The following is a 25058-nucleotide window of genomic DNA, read 5'->3' on the forward strand; positions in this document are numbered from 1 at the left end:
CAGAAAAAATTACTCAGAAAAACAGAAAATAATACTCAGAAAACCAGAAAAAATTACTCAGAAAAACAGAAAAAATTACTCAGAAAAACAGAAAATAATACTCAGAAAACCAGAAAAAATTACTCAGAAAAACAGAAAATATTACTCAGAAAAACAGAAAATATCAAGTGAATGCAATATGCTTCCGTAATAACCTAATAATGATAGTGATGCAAATAACCTAACTGTGATGCAGGCTGCAAAATCTGATGCAGAGGGGAGGGAATATCACCTACTTGGCGGAGGTCTGCACTCTAAGTGCTTTTCTAGTTGCCAGTATTTCTACTTGGCGGAGGTCTGCACTCTAAGTGCTTTTCTAGTTGCCAGTATTTTTTCATTATTGCAATAAATTCCATTGACTCATTCACAAGTCAAAAATGTGTTTTATCTGAAAGAAACATGCAATATTCACATCTAAGATCATAGAAAAATAGTCAACCAAGTGCAATGATGTCCTCCAAGATAATATTTGCCACTTTGTTTGCAGTAAAAAAAAATCTGGACATTTTCTTGTTTCTTCTCTGTGCTCCGTGCTGCTCTTTGACCTGACCTGAACGTGTTTTTGTGGTTGTTTTTCAGTTACAGTTATATATTGGGGGGCATTTTGGGCATTGGTGGAGGAGCATGTCCCCCTCAATGTATATGGTGACTACGGCCCTGTCAGCATGCATAATTAGGCTGCAGCTGTCTGGGTGCGCAAAGGTGAAGTGGCTGGTCTTGTCATACAAAGTTTGATGGAGTGTCAACTGGACAATATGGAGATATTTGCATCTTGAAAGCCGGACTACAAATGTGGATAGACAGGGAGAAACACACGCAAGCCTAAGACGTGGTAAGATACGATATTCCTCACTATATGAAGTGACTGATAACAAGATGACTTCGCTAACACCTCTCGCGGACAGCACGCTAGCTAGCCGCCCGCTTAGAAACCTTACCTGCTGGTAACGGCCTGCAGCCCTCTGATGATGCGCCCTGCACAGAGCCATCCTCCTTTCAAAACGCCGCCTTCATGCGTCTCTCCTCTCACACATCCTTGCTGGCTCCATCTCAGTCAGAGGGCAACAGCAGGTCTCCAGAAGGCCTTCCCATTGGCCGGAGGTGGAGGCTGGCTTTTAACCCTTTGGGCCCTAGACCTTTTTGGGATATTTTTACTGCCTTTACTTTTAAGCTCATATCACAGTCATTATAAAGGCTACATACACATGCTATATCTTGTTTTTTTTCAGGACAATCAGGGCTATCCAGATTTGCCTTCATTTCATGTCCTTCTATGTGCCTGTATTTTATATTAATTTTTATATCAATGAAAAAAACAAATCCGTGTGACTAAATTCTTACATTTTTACATGTATCTCACCATAGCAAGTTGGAAGTTGACATATTCTGCCATATATGAAGAGGGGAGACTCTCTGGAATCTGGCAATATAAGAACCATGATGCTGGGACATTCTGTCACTTCACAGCTGTCCAAAACATGTGGTTTGTGCCAGGTGTTTTATCTGATAGAGACATGCAATATTTACATCTAAGATCACAGAAAAATAGTACTAATATTATTCCTCACTATATGAAGTGACTGATAACAAGATCTGTATAATGGATTGTAAAGAAATTCGTCAGGTTTTTATTTTGTAGACAATCAATCTGGATTTATAGCATGATGGGATGACAGCACCATGATGTGTGTGGTATCACTGGAAAGCTCTGCTCCTGTGCTTTCATGTGATATGCGTGGCATTTCTGTGCGAGCCTGCGTTCGCGAGTAATCCATCCAAGAGTAATGTGTGTGCAGAGCTGCATGAAAGCTCTGTTATACATAATTTTAGTGTAAATCTATCATTGTTTTTCCCTTGTGAAAACATTGGACTACCGACAAGTGCTTGGTCTTGTCGGAAAGCTGCGGTTCCGCTGTTTCACGCTCTATATGATATATAGAAAATCAATAGAGAGGAACAGGTGTGAATTTGGACGCACTTTGCGTCATTCGGGCCCACACTGTTTTTTAATTTGCCTTAGGGAGGCGCGTACAATGTAAAATGAAGCATGTATTTTTTATTTAAATACCCTCTGGGACCCAAAACTCACCTGTGGATGTAAAAGGCATCTTTTCTCTTCACAAAAATCCCCCAAATGACACCATTTATCACAGTCAGAAACTGTACAGTCAGAAATTATCATCTGATTTCATATTTCAGACGGCCTTTGGGCACATCATGTGCGACACATGCGTCCATCAGGAAATATAAATCATAAATGTAAGGCTGAAATTGTGAAACTTCATCAGAATTCAAATTATTCTACATGTCTTATTCAATATTTTGCCAGCTCCTGCATGGCAGCAGAGAAAAACCAAGGCTTTTTTCAACTTTTATTTATGTATTTATTTGGAAGATCGGTCTTAAAGCCTCAGTGTGTAAAAAGTAACAGTGACATCAGCGGTCAAATTCTAGATTGCAGCGCTCACTCACTCACCGCTCCCGTCGGGCAAGTGACGGTGGCCTCGTAGGACAAAAAGCCTTGCGCAGACAGCAGAGTTTTTCGAGTTTTTCAGGAGGTGAATATTCATTTAGGAATCTAAACCATGTTACGATATGTTATAGCTTACCAGTGAGATACAGGTTATCTGTGAGATATATGTTAGGAGTGTTTTATTTCTAATTGTTTTGGTAACACGAGCAAACATTAGCACAGTAATGCTAAAATAACAGGTTTTATGTGATAGTCACGGCACAGTGCGGCAAATATAGGTTGGTACGATTATAATATATGCGTTTCCAGAGTGTTCTTCCACAGGAGTTCTTTCCACCTGGAATAAGCAACGCCGATATTCACTCGCGTTTTGTCCCGTCCTCGCTTATCTGATCTTTTTCTTTTATTTGGTGGCGTGGTTTCCCTCTTACGGGGCAAAACATGTGTGTGGTCCTCCATTTAAAGTGCGACAGAATCATAAAAGTACAAAGCAGGTTCACGCAGAAGCGCCCCGGATTGATCTTCACCTTAACCGTCTCCAGTGACGGCAAGTTCTAGGTAAACGCGAAAGGCGAAGCGCGTATATCCCTTTCGGCCACTGTATTCAAATATGGCGACGCAAGAGGGCAGCCTCCAGCAGACCGCGCCCTGCCTGTGTATATATAGAGAAATCATTCTAAGCCTATGAGAAAGCTTCCATTTGTATGTGAATTGCATTACACTTTAGTAAATATATATTTGTGAAAGCAGTAGTTGATATTTGCTAATAAACAACCACGTAAATTACATATTGTAACTTTAACTTTTATTTATTTGGAAGATCGTCCATTAAGCACGTGTTGGTCATGCTGGCTGTGTGCACACTGTGTGTGATGTTTAGGCCTATTAAAGTTTGTTGCTGGGGTGGCTTTAATGCATCCATATTCTGCACAGACAGACAGCTTGTGTGATGATGCAGTTTGTCAGAAGGATTTGCATTTGGCTTCAGCAGTTCGCTGTTTTTGTGATAACTCTGTGCTGTTTACTTGTTGCATCAGATCTAATCCCTACTTTTGGTGCGAATATAAAATCGGTTATCTACGATGGAAGGAGGGTCCTACATTTCCCCTCAGTCACTCAGTGTCAGCCCAGTGAAAAATAATTTAGCTCTGGAGATACTCAAGATAAAGAATTAAAAAACACCCGATCCAATCAAACATCTCACGACCTCACAGATTTGTCTCGTGACCCCCCTGAAGGGGTGCCGACTCCTCACTGTGCTACAGTTCACAATGAAAAAGCGCAGGTCATATTAGATTCTTTTAATAGCGCAAATTCAGTTTTTAAAAATCGTTTAAGCTCATTACAGCTGCAGTGATTCCTGATTAGGCCGTGATAAATCTGAATCTTTATTGGACCTAATCAAAAATCTCCTTTTCTATCTTTTATAAGCCTGAAATCATTAAACCCTCTTTATTCTCGTTCGGTTATTGTCCCTCGCAGCGAGTCATATAGGAGACATTAAATTCAATGACATGATAAAACCCTTACAGCCACATTAAACATCCATGAGGGAGTATACGTGCATAAATATCATTATTATGGTGTGAGTGAACCTCTTGGATCTTGACATCCTGCGTCTTTAAAAGTGTTTTGATATTATACTGTAGATACACAGCATTTTGAGTGAAAGGTGCAGTCTGTCTTGTTACCCTCCATTCACTGCTCCATCTTTTGAATCTGTTGCAGAGGTCAGTTTGTACTCTGGAGGGTTGCCCGGTCAAATCCAACCAGGTCAAAATCTGGGCCGGAAAAACTCACGTTAAGTTTCCTTTTGAGAAAAACGCTTCACTGCAGAGTCGAAAGCGTCGTCGCTGCTGCAGCAGAAGATGCCTTGATGTGTTTCCAGCAAACCTTCCCCCCCCGTAAATAAACAAAGCCACGCTCCACAGCCTCAACACCATTTCCTCTGTTGATTTAATAACCTTTCCTTTGTCCGGGGAAAGTTGACTGAGCAGTGCTGATTTAATATTGTAGCACACAACATTTCCACAGAGCAGGAACTCTGCAGAGTTTCCTGCGTCTGTGCGAAGCAGTGAGAATCATTACATAAAGCCGCATGTTGAACAAAATAACTTTCAGGCAAACTGCAAGCTCGGCAGGTGATTTTATCTCTAACCAGGCTTAGGCGGCTCATTTCATGGAGTTTTTAGTCAAATTATCTTTCAGCACTGGCAGATAATACTGCTGGGTTTGATAACATTTTATGTGATGCAGGATGTCGGTATGAAAAATAAGGAATGTAATCTGTGAGGGAGGGGAAGGATTTCACTTTTACCAGGTGGATGTTTTTGAAGTAATCTTGTTGGGAGGATTGATCTGCAGCAGGCTGAAGGAAAACAAGAAAAGATCACAATGCAGTTAAAAAAACGCACACACATCTAAATGAGCACAGTACAGCAGATCACAGTTGCCTGTTGTAAAGTGCTTCCACTTGAGCTTCTCTCTCATGCACCGTTTAGCAAATTGATGGCTGGGAGAACAAACCATGTTAGTATCTATTGGTCTTATTATGAAGCAGTCAATAGCCAGGCAGCGCGTGGTTGCAGTCCAGTTACACAGTATGACGAGTGCTTCCTCTACAGCCATGACTTCATACTCAGATGCTAAATTACTTTTAGAAAAATTGGCAATTGATTATATTCAGTAGATACACAGCCGCACACACATCCTGTAATAATGTGCTGCTTTATCCTGCCTTAGACGAAACGTTGATCTTTAATATCTTTAATAAATGCATGCATAAGCTGCATCAGAGATGGATTCCCGAGGGCAACAATACATCCCAACATTAAACGTATATTACTACTGTAAAGTAGTCTTATAATTATGATAAAGGACCTCATGATTACAATAACGGGCCTCGTAATTTTGATAAAGGACTTCATGGTTGCGATAAAGGACCTCATAATTCCTGGAAAGAACCTTATAATTATGATAAAGGACTTCGTGGTTGCATTAAAGGACCTCATGATTACGGGAAAGGCCTTAATGATTATGAGAAAAGGACCTCATGATTCCAAGGAAGGACTACATAATTACAGGAGAGGACCTCATGATTACAAGAAATTCCCTTATAATTACAATAACCTCAGGACCTCATGATTACATAGAGGTCCTCATGAATACGAGAAAGGACCTCATGATAACGAGAAAGGACTTCATGATTACAAGAATGTACCCCATGATTACGACAAAGGACCTCATGATTACAAGAATGTACCCCATGATTACGAGAAAGGATCTCATAATTACAAGAAAGGACCCCATGATTACGAGAAAGGACCTCATGATTACAAGAATGGATCTCATAATTACGAGAAAGGACCCCATGATGACGAGAAAGGACCTCATGATCACAAGAAAGGACCTCATAATTACAAGAAAGGACCTCATGATTACGAGAAAGGACCTCATGATTACAAGAAAGGACCCCATGATGATGAGAAAGGACCTCATGATCACAAGAAAGGACCTCATAATTACAAGAAAGGACCTCATGATCACGAGAAAGGACCTCATGATCACAAGAAAGGACCTCATAATTACAAGAAAGGACCTCATGATCACGACAAAGGACCTCATGATCACAAGAAAGGACCTCATGATTACGAGAAAGGACCTCATGATCACGAGAAAGGACTTCATGATTATAGCAAAGTACCTCATTATAACAAGAAAGGACCTTATAATTACAAAAAAGGACTTCATGATTTCAATAAAGGACCTCGTGATGACGAGAAAGGACCTGATGATTATGGCAAAGTACCTCATGATAACAGGAAAGGACCTCATAATTACAAGAAAGGACATCATGATTTCAAGAAAGGACCTCATTATTACAATAAAGGACCTCATTATTACAATAAAGGACCTCATGAATATGAGAAAGGTCCACATGATTACAGGAAAGGTTCTCATCATTATGATAAAGGTCCTCATGATTTCAAGAAAGGACCTCATGATAATGAGAAAGGACCTCATGATTACAGCAAAGTACCTCATTATAACAAGAAAGGACCTTATAATTACAAGAAAGGACCTCATGATTACAGCAAAGGACCTCATGATTACAATAAAGGACCTTATGATTTCAAGAAAGGACCTCATGATTACGGCAAAGTACCTCACGAATACGAGAAAGGATCTCATAATTACAAGAAAGGGCCTCATGATAACAAGAAAGGACCTCATGATAACAAGAAAGGACCTCATGATAACAAGAAAGGACCCCATGATAACAAGAAAGGACCTCATGATAACAAGAAAGGACCTCATGATTGCAATAAAGGACCTCATGAATACGAGAAAGGACCTCATGATTACGAGAAAGGACCTCATGATTACGAGAAAGGACCTCATGATTGCAATAAAGGACCTCATGAATATGAGAAAGGACCTCATGCTTACGAGAAAGGACCTCATAACTACAAGAAAGGACCTCATGATTACGAGAAAGGACCTCATGATTACGAGAAAGGACCTCATGATTACAAGAATGGACCTCATGATTAAGAGGAAGAACCTCATAATTTAGTTTTAATTAACATTGTAATCATGATTTATTTTTAAAGATGGTACCATAGTATTTAGAGACTCACAAATTTTGTTGGCCAATCAGGAAATCTGATTTTCTCAAGAAATAGAAGAATACCTTCCTCAAAGTAATTGTTTTTTAAGCAAAAATACCCCAAATTCACTGGTCCCACCTCCTCAAATGTAAACATTTGCTTTTTTTCTGAGACATTTTAAAGACCAAATGATAAATCAATTAATTCATTAAAAGTGCTGTATGTTGATATGTAGAAGGACAGTTGATGGTTGAGTCTCATTCCCAAGTCGTCAAATACCAGTTGATGGTTTGATGCAACCAGAAGTTCACAAGGATCAACACTAAAAGCCACACGCAGTTACAGTAAAATTATTAGCATCTTAAGACAGCTGGTGGTAACAGAAGCATACAGACATACTAGGATATCCAAAATATGGTTTCTCTGGGTCAGGTTGTAATTTCTTGCCTGAAGTTTCGAGGATTGCCTGCACCTCATTGGTCAGGACTTGGAGCTCGGTCTGAGAATTTCAGTTTTCTTTTTGTCTTTGTCATTTTTGGCGCAAGGACAACATCTATACTTTGCCACATGGATAATTGTACTTAGCTACAAAACGTTATGGGTGTGTCTGCGCTGTAGCACACTAGCACAATATCTTTTGTGACCTTGAGACGGAGCAGATAGCGCTTGCAAGTGATGTTCAATTCATGGTGCTATCAGCGGCCACAATCCGTTCTTTGTGAGATTTTTTCGACATCTTCCATTGTGCAGTCTCCTAGCAGCTAATACGAGCAAAGTACAGTAGTCACGATGCTAAACTCGAAGTGCATAATGATTTTGTGAGGATGATGAGGAGGAGAAGTTGATTGACCTTCCTGGAAATCCAGCCTTTGACTTTCTCTGACTGGTTAAGACAGCTGAGCCGAGGCTGGCTGAGAAACTTGAGAGGGGATTATTTCTGTTCTGCTGCCAGGCTGTTCATTGAGTCCACAGACGCCTTTGAGGACTCCTTGGAGTGAATTTCAAACCAAAACTGTAGCTTTAAACCAGATGTATTAAACCTTGTCACCAGGGTCTTTACGGTGTTAAAAGATTTGACCTTTCTTCTGCAAATTACCATCAGAAACATTGAAAAAAATCCATCGCAGCTCCTCCTCTCTTATTAAGTGGTCATCGACAACTTTCCCCCGACACTTTGCTGTGTGGCTGATGGAGGATTTACTGTCATAGAAGCAGTGCTGATGCTGCAGCGACACAGATTTATTCCAACGTCCTGCCCGCTGTCACTTCGCTAAGCCGCTCCCACTGACCCATATAGGGGTGTTTCTATCACAAAGCCCGTGGAGCATCAGCGTGTGATTATCAGCTGATGGCACTGGAAGGCTTTATTATACTGAGATCATGTAGTCCATTTTCACATGATGCAGCAGGAGTGTTTCTGTGGCTGTGGATGATGTGCATATGCATTTCTGCACCTTTTGTCTTTTGTTGTGTCAGTGCATGTGTGAAAAGAGGATGGTATATGGATTGGTTGTGTGTGTGGGCGGCGGAGTCAGTGAACTAAATAAAATGCCTCCTATTCTCTAGCTGAGTGATTTCCATCCTGCAGTGCTGCTAAGTGGCCTAATACGTCGCCTAAGTCCTTATTCCCAGTTATCCTGCAGATCCAGCATAATCCCAGATTACATGCGGGAGATAAGCAATAGATGGATATACAAGATTAGGCTGTTACTGATCAACAACACTCTTAGCTTAGGTAGTGAAACCTGGTGAGCAGCCAAAACACAAACGTAAGCTGCGAGATGATCTCTTTTTTTTTCGTGGAATCGGTTGAAAAACTGCAACGTCACCAACATGGATGAGGTTTTGAGTGGAAAATGGGAAAGATAAATTCAACTGTATTTGTGTGACAGTGCAGTGATACTGAGGTAATAAGGAGAGACTGTGGAGTTGCTCAACAAATTGAGAAAATGAGAATTATGTTTGTCTTTAAAAATATAAACGGACACAGCAAATCGGCTGCAACAAATCAAAATAAATTAAATTCTTTTTTCTTTATTTGGTTCCAGCTTCCAGTGGATAGCTCTAAGTACAGGTGTGAGGTCATCAAATGTGCCTTCTTAGCTGATGTCCTTGCCGACTCCCTTCTGATAAGCAAGCTTTTCGTTGTCGGCTGCTGGTAGACGCTGCGCAAACAGTCAGTTCAAAGCCTGCCGAGTTAGCATGAGCTAACACAGCAGCAGCCGTTAAACGGTCCCAACAAACCCACGCCAGCACCAAAACAGCTCAACTTGTGATGATCTGTATGGACTCATACAGGACTAATCCCCCTCAATCATCACTCATGACCAACTCTCAGTGTGTGGTGGTGTATTTTTCTGCAGAGACTGCCATCTGCCTGTGTTTTCTTATTTCTGTGTTAGGTACAGTTATGGGCGTGTACCCCCACAGCGCTATTTGGTGCCAGAGTGTAAGCAGCAGGCATTCAGGAGACACACAGCACCAGAAAAACTCAAATATAGTGTGTTGAAACACTCTGCTCGTAAGATAAGGAGCTCCCAGACCTTATTGTTTTCTCAATTTAGGGCCATTTTAGGCCACTGTTCTTCTTTGAGTTAGCCGCTAACAGCTACTCTTTAAATCTCCTGCATTGGGTGCATGCATAACGGTTTGTCAAAACCCATGATCCTGTCCTGCTTGCTGTCCCATTTATACAGACATCATTTCGGTGCTGTTACTACCTCCGTTCCTGGCTCAGAGGTGAGACAACTCTGCCCCCCCCATTATGCGATCATACCTTATATAGAGAGCGGTGAGGCAGCATAACTGCACGATATTCCTTGAGTGAATAACCCTTTTTAGATAGGAATTGTGCAATACCAGATGGTATCAGATGCGTCACTGCTCCGTACAGGTCTCGCGGTGTTTCCTCTTCACTGTCAATGCAGTGGAACGTCTGCACCTTGATCATCCATGGGCGAAAGAGCAAGAGTGACAATGCTCTCTTGTCCTTTCTAGCTTCACCTTTTAGTATCGAATCAGTGTGCTAAGTAGGGCTGCAACGATTAGTCGACTAATCGATGACTACTTGACTGTTAAAATAATCGGTTACTATTCTAGTTGTTGACTAATCGGTTTGAGTCATTTCTCATAGAAAAGTACTATAAAAGTACCCCAAAATACTCTTATTGCAGCTTCTTACATTCAAATATTGGCAGCTTTACACACTCTCCCATGACGGTGAACTAAAACCCTTTGGCGTGAGTATGAAACAAGACATTAGATGACATCATTTTGGGGTTTGGGAGAGACAGACCGACATTATTCAACATTTTACGACTACATATATATATATATATACACATAGACTGTAAAAGTAATGGACCACTCGAAACATGATTCATGTTTCCATTCTGCCACATCTAAAGCTCCTGGTTGCTGAAGCATCGTCTAACCCGAAGGTCAGAGCCTCGGTTTGTGTCCTCCGCTGAAGAGCTCTCGAGAAAGCCCGACTCCGAGGTCCACATTCAACCAGACTGTGTCACACACATTTTTATTTTCCTCCAAAGGAATGCTCTCTGTGATAAGAGACCCGAGTTCCCGTCTTATGTAAATCAAGAAAGAGAAAGCTGCAGAAGCAAATAGCTCCTTCATCACCAGCTCTAAAGTGCAAACTGTGTGCTTCAGCGTGTTGGACTGATCCAGCGAGGCCGCCCCCCCCCCCGTGCCCTAAAGCCTCTTTATAATTGGAGCGCTCTTTGAACTGATGTGCTCCGAGATTGGAGGATGGAGAAACCCTCTGCTCCGCTTGTTTGACTTGCTGATGACGCCGCCTGCAGCAGCGGGCTCTGAATGACCATGGCCCTCATACGTTTTATAAGCACAACAACAGTTGGGATGAGTTGGCGTTATGAAATACAGTGTTTGGTGCAATCTCGATTTGCATGGCCTCACCTACAGATGACTAGAGCCGAGTAATGAGATGTGCATATGATTTATGTGCGAGCATGACGGGCCGACAGAGACTTTATTCAGTATTATTACGCAGCTTTCTTTTCATTCTGCAGTTATTTGACTGAACTCGTCTCTTTACATGGCGTCACCTCCAAAGAATAACATACTCAAACAGTGTGGGAACAAACTCTATTTACTTTTATTTCTTACTCTTAATAGCTTCCCAGCACTGTGTTCTTGCCTCCTTATTCTGTTTCCTCTGACCCAAAAACATTACTTTCTCCAGCTTCCACCATGATGAATGTGAACAGTGTATTTTTCAGAACACTATTTTAGTCTAGTTCACGAAAGAAAAGACCTGATTCGGTCAGCTGGAAGGAAAAACAGTCCACTTTGATTGAGTCTCTTTGGAGCGTGTCCTCTCTTAAACAGCAGTTTTTGTGGAGATTTCAATTTGGCACTGATATGTTGATGTTGACTTTACATGTCTACCTGCAGGGCTTCACAGCTCGTACGCCGGCCACGCGGGGCAGATAGATCCAGAGCTGAGGGCGGCGTTGTCTCCAGACTGCCACATGACGCCCGTTTTCGATGAGCGCTCCTTCCACAGCCCGCTGTACCACAGCCCCACCCACGACCCCCAGGGCTCCCTCTACAGGACCAACACAGGTACTGTAGCAAGTCACTCAGCAAGTTGTTTATCATTGTTATCTCTGCCATGTTGTTGGCTTGATTTGTTTGTGTGTCCGATTTTCGTGAAACCTTGAGGGAATTTCTTCAAATTTGGCACAAATGTCCACTTAGACTCAATGGCGAACTGACTTTGGCCGTCACAGGTCATTTAATGTCTTTTTGGTCCTTTTAAGTCTCCTTGAGGTCATTTAATGTCTTTTTTGTCATTTTGTGTCTCTTTTGGTTATTTTGTGTCTTTTTTGGTCATTATACAATTCTATGAGGTCATTTAATGTCTTTTTGATCATTTTAAGTCTCTTTGAGGTCATTTAATGTCTTTGTTGTCATTTTGTGTCTCTTTTGGTCATTATAAGATTCTTTGAGGTCATTTAACGTCTTTTTTTGTCATTTTAAGTCTCTTTGAGGTCATTTAATGTCTTTTTGGTCATTTTAAGTTTCTTTGAGGTCATTTTGTGTCTCTGAGGTCATTTAATGTCTTTTTGTCATTTTAAGTCTCTTTGAGGTCATTAAATGTCTTTTTGGTCATTTTAAGTTTCTTTGAGGTCATTTTGTGTCTCTGAGGTCATTTAATGTCTTTTTTGTCATTTTAAGTCTCTTTGAGGTAATTTAATGTCTTTTTTGTCATTTTAAGTCTCTTTGAGGTCATTTAATGTCTTTTTGGTAATTTTAAGTTTCTTTGAGGTCATTTTGTGTCTCTGAGGTCATTTAACGTCTTTTTTTGTCATTTTAAGTCTCTTTGAGGTCATTTAATGTCTTTTTTGGTCATTTTGTGTCTCTGAGGTCATTTAATGTCTTTTTTGCCATTTTAAGTCTCCTTGAGGTCATTTAATGTCTTTTTGGTCATTTTAAGTTTCTTTGAGGTCATTTTGTGTCTCTGAGGTCATTTAATGTCTTTTTTGCCATTTTAAATTTCTTTGAGGTCATTTTGTGTCTCTGAGGTCATTGAATGTCTTTTTTGCCATTTTAAGTCTCTTTGAGGTCATTTAATGTCTTTTTGGTCATTTTAAGTCTCTTTGAGGTCATTTAATGTCTTTTTGGTCATTTTAAGTTTCTTTGAGGTCATGTGGTGTCTCTGAGGTCATTTAATGTCTTTTTTGTCATTTTAAGTCTCTTTGAGGTCATTTAATGTCTTTTTTGGTCATTTTGTGTCTCTGAGGTCATTTAATGTCTTTTTTGCCATTTTAAGTCTCCTTGAGGTCATTTAATGTCTTTTTGGTCATTTTAAGTTTCTTTGAGGTCATTTTGTGTCTCTGAGGTCATTTAATGTCTTTTTTGCCATTTTAAGTCTCTTTGAGGTCATTTAATGTCTTTTTGGTAATTTTAAGTTTCTTTGAGGTCATTTTGTGTCTCTGAGGTCATTTAATGTCTTTTTTTTTTGTCATTTTAAGTCTCTTTGAGGACATTTAATATCTTTTTTGGTCATTTTGTCTCTTTGAGGTCATTTTGTGTCTCTTTTAAGTAATTATGTATCTTTATTAGTTGCTGTGTGTCGCTTTGGTGACTCATCATGCCAAGGAAAGATCCCTGACTTTTAGAAACACTTTGACTGGTTTCCAGCAAAACAGCAAACAAAATCCAAAAACTGTGGATTATTGGAGGCAGCAACAGTCAGCACTAATAGTAGTGAAACTGGCATAAATACTAACAGAAGTACTCGTGGTGCAGCAGGAGTTGTGGTAATCTTCCGAAACATTACTTGCACGACCTCATTTTACACACGTCAGCGTCCCTCTCGTGTGCCGCAGTCCCCAGGTTGAGAAGCCATGCTCGGTTTCACATGTGCTCAGAAGATTATTTCTGTAAAATCTGTGGCGGAAATCAGGGTTTACAGGCGCAGGAACTGTTGTTATTATCGCTCCCCGAGGTCAGAACTTAATTAGACTGAAACCTTTCATGTACTCTGCTGCCTCTTAATTGAAGCCTTTGCAGAACGATTTAAAGCTGAAAGCTCTGCGGAGTTTGATAGTGGAGGATCTAAGGAGCCATTTTAGGTTCGTTTAGTCAAGATTTAAACAGGTTTGGCCTTTGAGACGGCCGGCTGCTTTTAAAAGCCCGTTTTAAGCACTTATGTAACATGATAGTGTTTTCTCTTTCATGTGACCTTGGATGACTTTGCACTTGATTGCTATAAACAGCCTCCGATCTTGATGCTGCTTTCCTCAACCTCACCAAAACAAAACCTGGATTAGATTCATTTGCAAACGATGCTCTGTCTCTGATGTGTCTGATGTGTCCTCCTTTTGTTTCCTCAGGTATGGAGACCCTCCCGCGGACCACAAGCCACTGCGGCACGCTGCCGTACCAAAGAAGCAGCTACGGGCTGAGCACTGCAGCTCTGTACGTCGACTCCTACAGGGTGCCCGCCGAGCCTGTCTTCTCCCACCGCCACTCTGGACTGGTGGACCGGGTGGCCACGCGCACCCCGTCCATCGAGAGCATCCACAAGGACCCCAGGTACTCACACACACACATACAGATGTATGTAGATGTATGGGCGGGCACAGATATGTAAAGATCTCTTCTACCTTTACTACCAAGGAGCAAGAAACAGATTTTGTGTTTGGTTTTGTGTCTCTTTGTAATCATGACTGGGCTTTTTGTGATTTAGTGTCACTTTATGCTTATTTTGTGTTTCTTTGAGGTAATTTTGTGTTTCTTTTGGTCGTTTTGTTTCACTATATAGTTGTTTTGTGTCTCTCTTAAGTCATTTTGTGTCTCGTTTTGTTGTTTGTGTCTCTCTTAAGTCATTTTGTGTCTCTTTGAGGTCTTTTTGTGTCTCTTTTGGTTGTTTTGTGTCTCTCTTAAGTCATTTTGTGTCTCTTTGAGGTCTTTTTGTGTCTCTTTTGGTTGTTTTGTGTCTCTCTTAAGTCATTTTGTGTCTCTTTGAGGTCATTTTGTGTCTATTTTTGTTGTTTTGTGTCTCTTTCAAGTCATTTTGTGTCTCTTTGAGGTCATTTTGTGTCTCTCTTGGTTGTTTTGTGTCTCTCTTAAGTTATTTTGTGTCTCTTTGAGGTCATTTTGTGTTGCTTTTGGTTGTTTTATGTCTCTTTTAAGTCATTTTGTGTCTCTTTGAGGTCTTTTTGTGTCTCTCTTGGTTGTTTTGTGTCTCTTTTAAGTCATTTTGTGTCTCTTTGAGGTCATTTTGTGTCTATATGGGTTCATTTTGTGTCATTTTTTAGTTGTTTTGTGTCACTTTGTAGTCATTTTGTGTCACTGAGGAAATTCTGTCTTTTTTAGGCGTTTTTTTTGTCTCAGAGGTAATTTTGCGTCTTTTTCTTGGTTTTGTGTCACTTTTTGGTCATTTTGTGTATCTATGAGTTAATTTAGTGTCTTTCTAGGTGGTTTTGTGTCACTTTATAGTCATTTTATGTCTGACTTTGTGGTCGTTTTGTGTTTCTGTGTGTCTGTTTTGTGTGTCTTTGTGGTCATTTTGAGTCTCCTTTGGGTCACTGAGCCTGTTCCTGATGGACCTGTTTAGTATTCCATTCATTAATATACAGCAGGCCGATTCAATTTGCCTGCTGGTTTTTAAATCTGGCCCAACTGAATTTGTATTGAGTAGCCCAGATATACAATATGCATGTGTAAAAATAAAGCTCCGTGATTTGACAAACCAAGATAGTTACATACAAAATTCATACTAAAATCAGTTATTAAAATGGTGGATAGATTAATTTGTAACTTTTCTAATTTAATACTGTATTTTGTTTCAAGCAAAGTTCTTTTATAGCTGCAAATTTTTTTTACTTTCTTTTCTTTGCTTTGAGCGAAATGCTGACATGCTGATGTTTGAAGGTTTACCCAGCTCACCATCGTTTTTTTATAGGCTGATGGGAATATTATAAGTTTTATAGGTATTTCGTCGAAGTATAGATTGCTGCAGGATTTAGTCCTAAAACTTGGACATAAGTGAGCATTTCATGCTTGTCAGTGGGTTTTTTGGATGGGATTAACATAGGGGATTTTCCACCTTGAGAGACGTGATAACACATGATTTTTTTTCACCATGGGTCCTGGTAAAGATGGGTCCCAGTGCCAGAGGTGGGCCTGATCACGGAGCTCTGCAGTGGGACCCTATTACATCCCTGCAGCCCTCTGTTGAGCTGTGATGCTGCTAAATGGCACAAAATGGAAAGGAGAGGTAAAGCGACTGGACCTCACCGAAAGTTTTCTCTCTGTTTCCCCTCAGGGAGTTTGCTTGGCGTGACCCGGAGCTGCCGGAGGTCATCCACATGCTGCAGCATCACTTCCCCTCCGTCCAGGCCAACGCTGCCGCCTATTTGCAGCACCTGTGTTACGGCGACAACAGGGTCAAGGTGGAGGTAAGGTGACGGGGGACACGCTGGGCTGCTGTCTGAGTATAAATAACAAGACGGACGTCACAGACATGACTCACTCCTCATGTGGAGGAAGCTGCTGCCACGTTTACAGGCTTCACTCCTCTCTGAAGGCAATTTTAAAATTCATGCAGCTCCACTGACGAAATATGTTTGAAATGAATGCAAACAATAATTAACTGTAATGTTTAAAGACAAGGATCAGACATTAATACAGGCTTTCACTCACTTCCAGTATGTAACACGACTTTTGATTGATTTAATTGCTCATTGCTGCAACTGTTGCCCATTTACATTGCCTCAGATATCTCCTATTGTATCTGCACACTGTCTCTGAGAGTTTATTCTCAGCTAACAGGGTTTGGAATTTTACTTTTCTCACTGCCAAACTCCGAGCCAAAGCGCCATCTGCTCCAACAAAACTTTAAGTAACGTGGCTGCCAAATGTGCTGGCGCTCCGACACGCTGAAATGCCGCTCGCTGTCTCTCTTTGCTCTGCTTCCCGTGCAATAAATAACTCCAGCACAATTGCGGAGCTTCACGCGAGAGCCATTTCAGTGCCGTTTGGTTTGTTTGGTGATGAGCTTTTAATTAGCCTTTGGAGCGGCCTGGAGACACGCCTGCTCATTTTGCCAGAAACAAATGTTTTCAGTGACGGTTTGAACACAGAATCAGAGAGAAACAGGGAGCGTCTGCTGCTCTCCTGAGACGGGTTTATTTCGAGGTGACACAGGAAAGTTTTGAACATGCCACAGTGATGCTTGTGATTGTTCCAGCACAGGTTTTATTCCAAAATATTTCAGACAGTCAATACTGAATGAAAACAGTGCAGGGATTTTCTTTCAAAAGTTATTTGTATTGATTTAATTCTTGACTTTTTCAGCTTCTATATTCAGTGTATAGTTTGTGTGTCATGACGTTCTTCCACCTCTGTGATCGGTCACTGGTCTGCAGGTGTGTCACCTGGGAGGGATCCAACACCTGGTGGACCTGCTGGATCACAAGCTGACCGAGGTTCAGAAGAGCGCCTGCGGAGCCCTGAGGAACCTGGTGTACGGCAAGGCCACCGACAACAACAAGGTGGCGCTGAGGAACTGTGGCGGTGTGCCCGCGTTGCTGCGCCTCCTCAGGAAAACAACCGACAATGAAGTTCGTGAGCTGGTCACGGGTACGTCAAGTCAGGTTGAATTAAATGAGCCCTTGGAAGTTTTTAAAAGTTTACAGAAGTCTTTCTCAGCAAAAGGCATTGTGGGTATCCTTGAATGCTTTTTCTTCCTCATCATTTGCCTTGGCAACTTATTTTAGAACATTTTGTATAGTTTACATCACTGTTTGCGTGCTAGCAACCCATCAGCTGTTGGTCTGACGACAATATAGCTTCTGGAGGCAACAGTCAATATTTTGGGAGAGATCCAGTGTAGCCAGCGGATATCCAGGCCAAGACTTTCTTATCAGTGTGTTGGTCATTTTGGCTAATTTCTGCAAATATATTATCTACATATGAATGCAGATGAATAAAAAAATAAAGCTAAATCATCCTCAGATGATAACCGATAGTTTCCAAGATTGCATTTCCTTGAGAAACGCACCCACAGCTGATTAATTCCCCCACGCCTGTCCACATGAAATGGTGTTGAACTCTCTTGACGAAGGTCCAGAAGGATCGAAAACCAGGCAAATCTTGTCCTGTTGCCTAAAGATTCTTCATACAAGTGCAGATATCTGTGTATAGATATTATATTGCTAGCAATCAACCAAGTGAGGATCCATTCGTAAAAACGCTGGTGCGTTAAATTGCCCATAGAAGGCTGGTAAATTCAGGAAATCCAACTTAAAGGGTTGGTATTTTTTCAGCCTGGACCCTATTTTCTTATGTCTTTGTGTATAAGTGACTAATGGGAAGAACATTTTTTTTGCCACTGACAGGCTCAGATTATTATTACGAGTGTCTAGCAACATCATGGAAAGGATCCCTACAGAGATAGACCTTTATGTTTAAGAGTAAAATCATTTTTGTTTAACTATGAACAGCCCTAGAATCACAATCGCCACACCCACCAGACTTCATTTAAATAGACAGTAATTTAACCTTCATCAGACACACCTTATTCAAAGTCGACAGAAACAAAATAAAACTCACAAAAACCATCTTGGTTCATCTTTCCTCTGTTCAAACAATCACCAACTCTTGTCAGGTTAAAATAAACCCTTAATTCACCCAGTTAGATGTGAAAATATGCTGGCTGTATACACGCTAAAATCACTGTTTTTTTAAATGGAGTCTGGTGGGTTTGGTGAAAGTGATTTTAGGGCTGTTTCTTGTGAAACACACAGGTCTATCTCTGTCGAGATCATTTCCGTACTGTTGTCAGACACTTATAATAACAACCTGAGCCTGTCAGTGACAAAAACAAACATTTTTGGTGGACGTAAATTGACAGTGCCCAATTGCCCCAATTGGTTACATTGCAGCCTGTTTCGCTGCAGCCATCTGCAGCGCTCTTGCTTAGTAATGGACTAATTTAGGAAGGATATTTTTTGCCATTCAGCAGCAACACAAAAATATGAGTGAAATAGGGTCCAGGTTGAAAAACACGGAACTTAACCTTTAATGTGAGACTGTCAAAGACTTAACTAAGAACATATTTTTAAAGTTATGGAAATAAATAAATGAAAACAAATTAAATGACATAAATGCATGAAAATACACATACTTATAGTTGATCATAAGATGTGTCGGATACATTTTTTGTAAGTGAGTGCTGTAGTTAATGAGAAAATAGCAGAAACACTTTTAAAAGGCCTACAGGGACTCGATCACAGCTGAATTCTGTCTCTTAGTCAGCGGCCAAATCTCCCACCAAATCCTAGTAACAGTCAAAGACTGAAACATAAACATGATAACAACCCAAAACAAAAAGTCCAACGTATAGATCGAGCTCCTAAAAGTTGCCTGTGTTAGCTCGCTGTCATCTCTTTCCTCCTAAAGAGGTAAATTCAGGTGAAAGCAGCATCCACACTGACAAACACACTCAACATTCAAATCCCGCTGTGATGCGCGTGGGCGTCAGCCTGCTTGCGAGGTCCGCTGGCCACCCGGGCTGGCCGGCTTGCTGGCTGAGCGTCGGTCTGACTGGCTGGCAGTGCATTAATCTGTGTATCGGCTGTTCTGTGGGAGGTGAGAGCGGCAGCGGCTTAAACACTCAGCGCTCAGTGTTGACAGAACAGATCTCGGCACAGTCGCCGGGACAGATGCTCAGATAATGTGCTTTGGAAACAGAATGCCGCTGACAGCTCTGCAGCCACACCACACATACTGTTTAATACCAGGAGATATGAAGCTGCGAGACGCCTCATATTCTCGGGAAAGACACAGACGAGGGTTTTCGGTTTGATATAAAGCTTTGGGAAAGTTTCCAGTTTTACAGCTCAGGTTGGGATTTAGATTTTTAAAGATGTACTGTGGTCGACACAAACGGTGAAGAACATCCAGTTTATTTCTCTTTTCACCTGAAATTATCTGATCTTGATTTAACATATTCTAACATTCAGTAAATTTAAAAGACCAGCATTTTGTTTTATGATGAAGAAAATTGAAATGAAGATATGGAGAAACCTTTTAGTGGCAAAGACTAAAGTTTATTTTTATTTTACTTTAAATCAAAGTTGTCTTCAACTACTTAGCACTCCGCACCGGTGACAGCCGTGGCTGGAGGCATCATGTTTTCAGGTTATCCATCCATCTGTCCCATTCTTGTGAGCACAATATCTCAAGAGCGCCTTGAGGGATTGTTTTTCAAATTTGGCACAAACGTGGGGCGCTGAGTAGCTCACCTGGTAGAGCAGGCACCCAGTCTACAAAGATTACGTCCATACAGCAGCGGCTGCAAGTTCGAATTGTGGCCCTTTGCAGCATGTCATCCCTTCTTTCGCCCCCTCTCACGCTAGCGCTGTCCTATCAAATAAAGGCTAAAACGTCCAAAAAATATTTTCTTTTTGGTGGTCAAAGGTTACTGTGACTTCATGTGTCCCATTCTCATAAACCAATATCTCCAGGACACCTTAGGGGAGTTTTTTTTAATTTGGCACAAACGTCCTCTTGAGATCAGTGATGAACTAATTGGAATTTTGTGGTCATAGGTCAAAGGTCAAGGTCACCATGACCTCGTCCCTCCCATTCTTGTGAATGCAATATCTCCAGAACATCTTTGGAGAATTTCTTTAAAATCTGGCACAAACGTCCACTTGAACTCAACCATTAACTGATTGATATTTGGTGGTCAAAGGTCAAGGTCACTGTGACCTTGCATCCATCTCATTCTTGGTAACATATTAACTAAAAAAAACATGTTCAGAGAATTTCTTCAAATTTGAATTTAATAGTGAATCAAGTCATGAATGAACTGATTAGAATTTGGTGGTTAAAGGTCAAGGTCACTGTGACCCTGTCCATCATGTTCTCGTGAAGGGAATATCTCAAGAACACCTTGAGGGAATTTCTTCAAATGTGGCACAAACGTCCATTGACACTCAACCATGAATAGATAGAAATTTGGTGGTCAAAGCTCAAGGTCATTTTGACCTTGCATCTGTTTCATACTCATGAGTGCAATATCTCAGGAAGGCCTTGAAGGAATTTCTTCAAATTTGGCACAAATGTTCACTTGGACTCGAAGATGAACTGATTAGAATTTGGTGGCCAAAGCTCAAAGGTCACTGTGACCCCACAAAACATATTTTCAGTCATAACTCATAAAGATTTCACCCAAATGTGGAACAGAATAAAATGATGAAGTGATGGGTTCGGAGAAGGTAACAAGTGGTGTGAACGTTCCCTCTCCCATCCTCCGCCCAAAAACACCCACCCACATAATACGCCTCCCTTAATGCAACACTTTCTGATTTAAACTGATGACATTAACGTTTTTACATAGATTATTTGTGTTGCAGCTTGCAGGGTGGAGTGAGGCTTTGAAACGGTTGTGGTTTGATTTACACCCACGCTAAAAATACGTGCCAGTGTTGGTTGAAATGAAAGAGTATTCTGTCTTTTGAGTTTTACTTTGCCTTTAGCAAACTTTATTAATAAAGCTCTCTTCAAAACAGACATTACAAAGTGATTTATGTAAGAAAAAAAAGGTAAAGAGTGAGTGATTAAAGAGACAGAACATGGGAATTGAAGGCTATGAAACCAAGAAAGAAGCCAAAGAAAAGAAACAGAATTTTGTAATTATCTAATCACCAGCAGCATGTATTCCTTTTGCTTTCCGCTTTGACCTTGATTGAGCAGCCAGAAGTCCCTGCTATGATCTGTAGCTGCTGCTTCTCAAAATTTACAAATCTACTGTGTGAAATTTACAGATTTAAGAGGCGTTATTATACCAGTAGAGCTGGAGAAATGGCTGCGTACCTGGCAAATTGGCAGCTAGTGAAGTAAAACTTACCACCATCAGTCATTAGGCTTGTCTGAGATGAACTTAGCCTCACTTGGAAAGTGTTTGAGATCAGGCAGCAGCAGCAGGAGGCGGTGACATGAAAATTCGGACAGTTTAATGAAGATAAAGGAAGTCGCAGAAATATTTACATCCTGTTAGATCCATCTGTAGGCGACCTGTAGATATCTATGGATATGTTTGTTAACAGATCAAACCTTCGCCTACAATCTGACGTTAAATATTAGCGTAGGATTTTCTATAAAACGTCTTGTTTGTGGACAAAACTAACCACAACCAAGCGTTTCCCATCATGCCCTGGGGCTTACAGTTAGTCGAGAGCAACTGCGGCGCCTGGCTCTAAAACTGCATCCATGTTGATCTTGTGAGGTTATCGTTGCCCAAGTGTGCATGACAGAAGAGCAATCGACTCTCTTTTAGAGCAACGTTTGGTCATGTGTGTACGTGCATGTATGAGTTTGTGTATCTGTCTGTCTGCAGCTAATCTCACAAACTACTGGACCAATCAGCCTAATAGTCTGTGTGCATATTTATAACTGTATCCTTAAGGATCTCTGATGGTTGCGCTGATTCACAGCCTGTTATAGGTTAGGGTTAGGGGTGGGAGAAAAATTGTGTGGTCTGGGGTGAAGTTGGTTCTGTTGGAAAGAGATCTGTCTTTATTGGCACCCGCAGGCGTCCTGTGGAACCTGTCGTCCTGTGACGCAGTGAAGATGACCATCATCCGCGACGCCCTGAGCACGCTGACCAACACGGTCGTCATCCCCCACTCAGGCTGGAGCAGCGTCTCGCACCGTGACGAGCACAAAGTCAAGTTCCAGTCGTCCCTGCTGCTGCGTAACACCACCGGCTGTCTGAGGTGAGGAGCGAATCAAACGCACCCTCTTGTGATACATTCATTGTTTTGTTTTGTAGATTTATCTTGTTACAGGACAACTCAAGCCCTGCTGTAAGAAAATGATCCTCTCTTTGATTGGAGAATAACGATCGATGTCACCATTACTCTTGTTATTTATCAACATTAATCATCGTCTGCTGATGATGTTTATGCATATTCATCACATTTAGGAGGCACACTCCCCTACAGTTAGGACTGTCCCCAAACCAAACAGATCCATTCTCATTTCTAAATGAAAATAGATTTCACAAAGTGCCTCGCCTCCAAATGTGTTGACTTACCAGTCGTGCCGTTTGCTCATTAAATCGATTCTCATTTTGAAATGCAAGAACGACTTTTGGATTTATCGGTCGTCTGTGCTGCTTTTTTTTTCTGCCTGCTTTTCATTTTAATGATTCTGTAAAACCACAGCACATAATCACAATCATAAAATCGTCAATGAGGGCCCCTGTGATGGAGATTTTATGCAGGCGTGAAGTCTGAAGTATAGATTTGACCACAGTGGCCTTCAGAGGCAAATAACAGCAGAGTGATAACTGTGCGTTTTAAAAGTCAAAGCCCAGGGTGAACGTTTAGATTAATCATCAGCAGGGTTTACACCAGTAAACACAGTAGAATATGGAGTACGATTTAAGACAATGTTTAATAAATAAGCATGGCTGTGGAATAAATCCCCAAATAAATAAATGAGAGAATATAAGAAATGGAAATAAAAAGAGCTGGGGAAGAAAAATGTGACATTATGAAATGAAAATTCCCTGAAATAAATAAAGTCCTTTAATAAACATCCTTTTTAAAAATAAAAATAAAATAATAAATAAAACGTACAATATTATGTATTTATATCTACATTTCCATATTCATAAAGCTTTACTTATTCCATAAGAATATTTATTTATTTATTTATTTATCTATTCATTTATTTCATAATTTATTTTATAGCTTTATTTATTACATAAGCATATTTATTTTTATCTATTTATTTGTCTTATTAATTTATTTCAGGATTTAGTTTACAGCTTTATTTATTCCACAGGCATATTTATTTATTTATTGAACTAGAACTACCTTCATTTATATAATCAGATATTTATTTATTCATTTATTTATTTCAGGATTTATTTTATAGTTTTATTAATTTCATAGGCATATTTATTTATGTATTTATTTACTTAGATGTTTATTTATTTATTGAACTAGATCAATCTACAATTATATAATTAGATAATTATTGTCTCATTTATTTATTCCAGGATTTATTTTATAGCTTTATTTATGTCATAGGCATATTTATTTATTTATTTGTTTATTTATTGAACCAGATCTATCGATTTATATATTTAGATATTTATTTATTCATTTATTTATTTCAGGATTTATTTTATAGCTTTGTTTATTTCATAGGCATATATATTTAGTAATTAATTAATTAATTAATTAATTTAACCAGATCTATCTACATTTATATAATTAAATTATTGATTGTCTCATTTAAGTATTTCAGGATTTATGTTATAGCTTAATTGCTCCTCGAATCCCAGATGATTCAGTTCATTACAGCTCAAGATAATAATGCTGAATTTCATGTTTTGCTAAAAATAAATAAATTAATAAATAAATAAAAGTTATAGTCACATATGGCGAAAATAAATAAATAACAATAATTAGTAAGTACAAAATAAATAAATTAAAGTAGCATATGGCAACGTCTTCACACATTCGTGTTAGCAGAAGGAAGTAAAAGTTTTACTTATTGAGGTAGGTCAGTGGTCAAGATAATATTCCATATATATATATACATATATATATATTTAGACTCAATGACATCTCACTGGAAACAAATCTAAAATATCACAAAAATAAATAATATAATAACATTCCTGACATCACAATATGGTGTGAAGATGAGAAAAACTGAAGTACGTAGATATCAGTCAGAATCAGAGAGGACGGGCTGGTAGATTTTAATACATGTGGCCAACTTAGCTAAACAATTAGACACATGCGTAGACGCTTCAATGACTGCGTCAGCCCATTGCTGTGATGTGTGTAACCATTTGCTATCAGCTAAGTTAGCACACTTGATGATGAGAATGAGATGAGAAACTGCAGACAGGGCCGATTGGCATGGCCCAAGACCGAGACAATTCAGAGTTCAACAAAGCACAAGACCAAGAGAAGGCAAGACTTGAAACATTTGGAGTACTGCAGCCCTGTCTTGAGATTAAAAATTAATCAGAACAATTTATTTTTAGACTAGTTTGTATGGTGTTTTGTACCCAGTAAAACCAAAAAGATGAGCGAAGACAAATATCTGATTTAATGCCGTGATATATCAGAGTTTAATATATAATAATAGATTCTAAACCATTTCTGTAAACAACCTTATGTACTGTACTTGTTAATGGGACTGCATCGTCATGATCGTGATTACAGATTATGGCCAATTCTTTCGCTCCATAGTCACAGAAGCAAATATTGGACCCATTTATCACAAGCCACATATCTTCAGAACATTCCGACACCAAAATGGCAAATTTCAGACGGACAAATCAGGAGGAAATTTACTTTGTTCAAGACCTGTCTCTGTCTCAACAACACACTCTCGCGAGATCTGGCAAC

The 25058-nt window shown here is 40.0% G+C and overlaps 1 protein-coding gene across 1 annotated transcript in view; it reads left to right on the plus strand.

Annotated features, from left to right (window-relative positions):
• Positions 1-25058, plus strand: part of LOC126402004 (plakophilin-4-like) — a 76942-nt gene that overhangs the window by 37222 nt on the left and 14662 nt on the right. Inside the window, exons 8-12 of the mRNA XM_050063638.1 lie at positions 11554-11724; positions 14001-14202; positions 15938-16070; positions 17040-17253; positions 22214-22397. Coding sequence (XP_049919595.1) covers positions 11554-11724; positions 14001-14202; positions 15938-16070; positions 17040-17253; positions 22214-22397 — 904 coding nt within the window. The remainder of the gene's footprint in view (positions 1-11553; positions 11725-14000; positions 14203-15937; positions 16071-17039; positions 17254-22213; positions 22398-25058) is intronic.

The sequence above is a fragment of the Epinephelus moara genome, chromosome 15 (assembly GCF_006386435.1).
Source record: "Epinephelus moara isolate mb chromosome 15, YSFRI_EMoa_1.0, whole genome shotgun sequence".
In the NCBI taxonomy this organism is placed as follows: Eukaryota; Metazoa; Chordata; class Actinopteri; order Perciformes; family Serranidae; genus Epinephelus; species Epinephelus moara.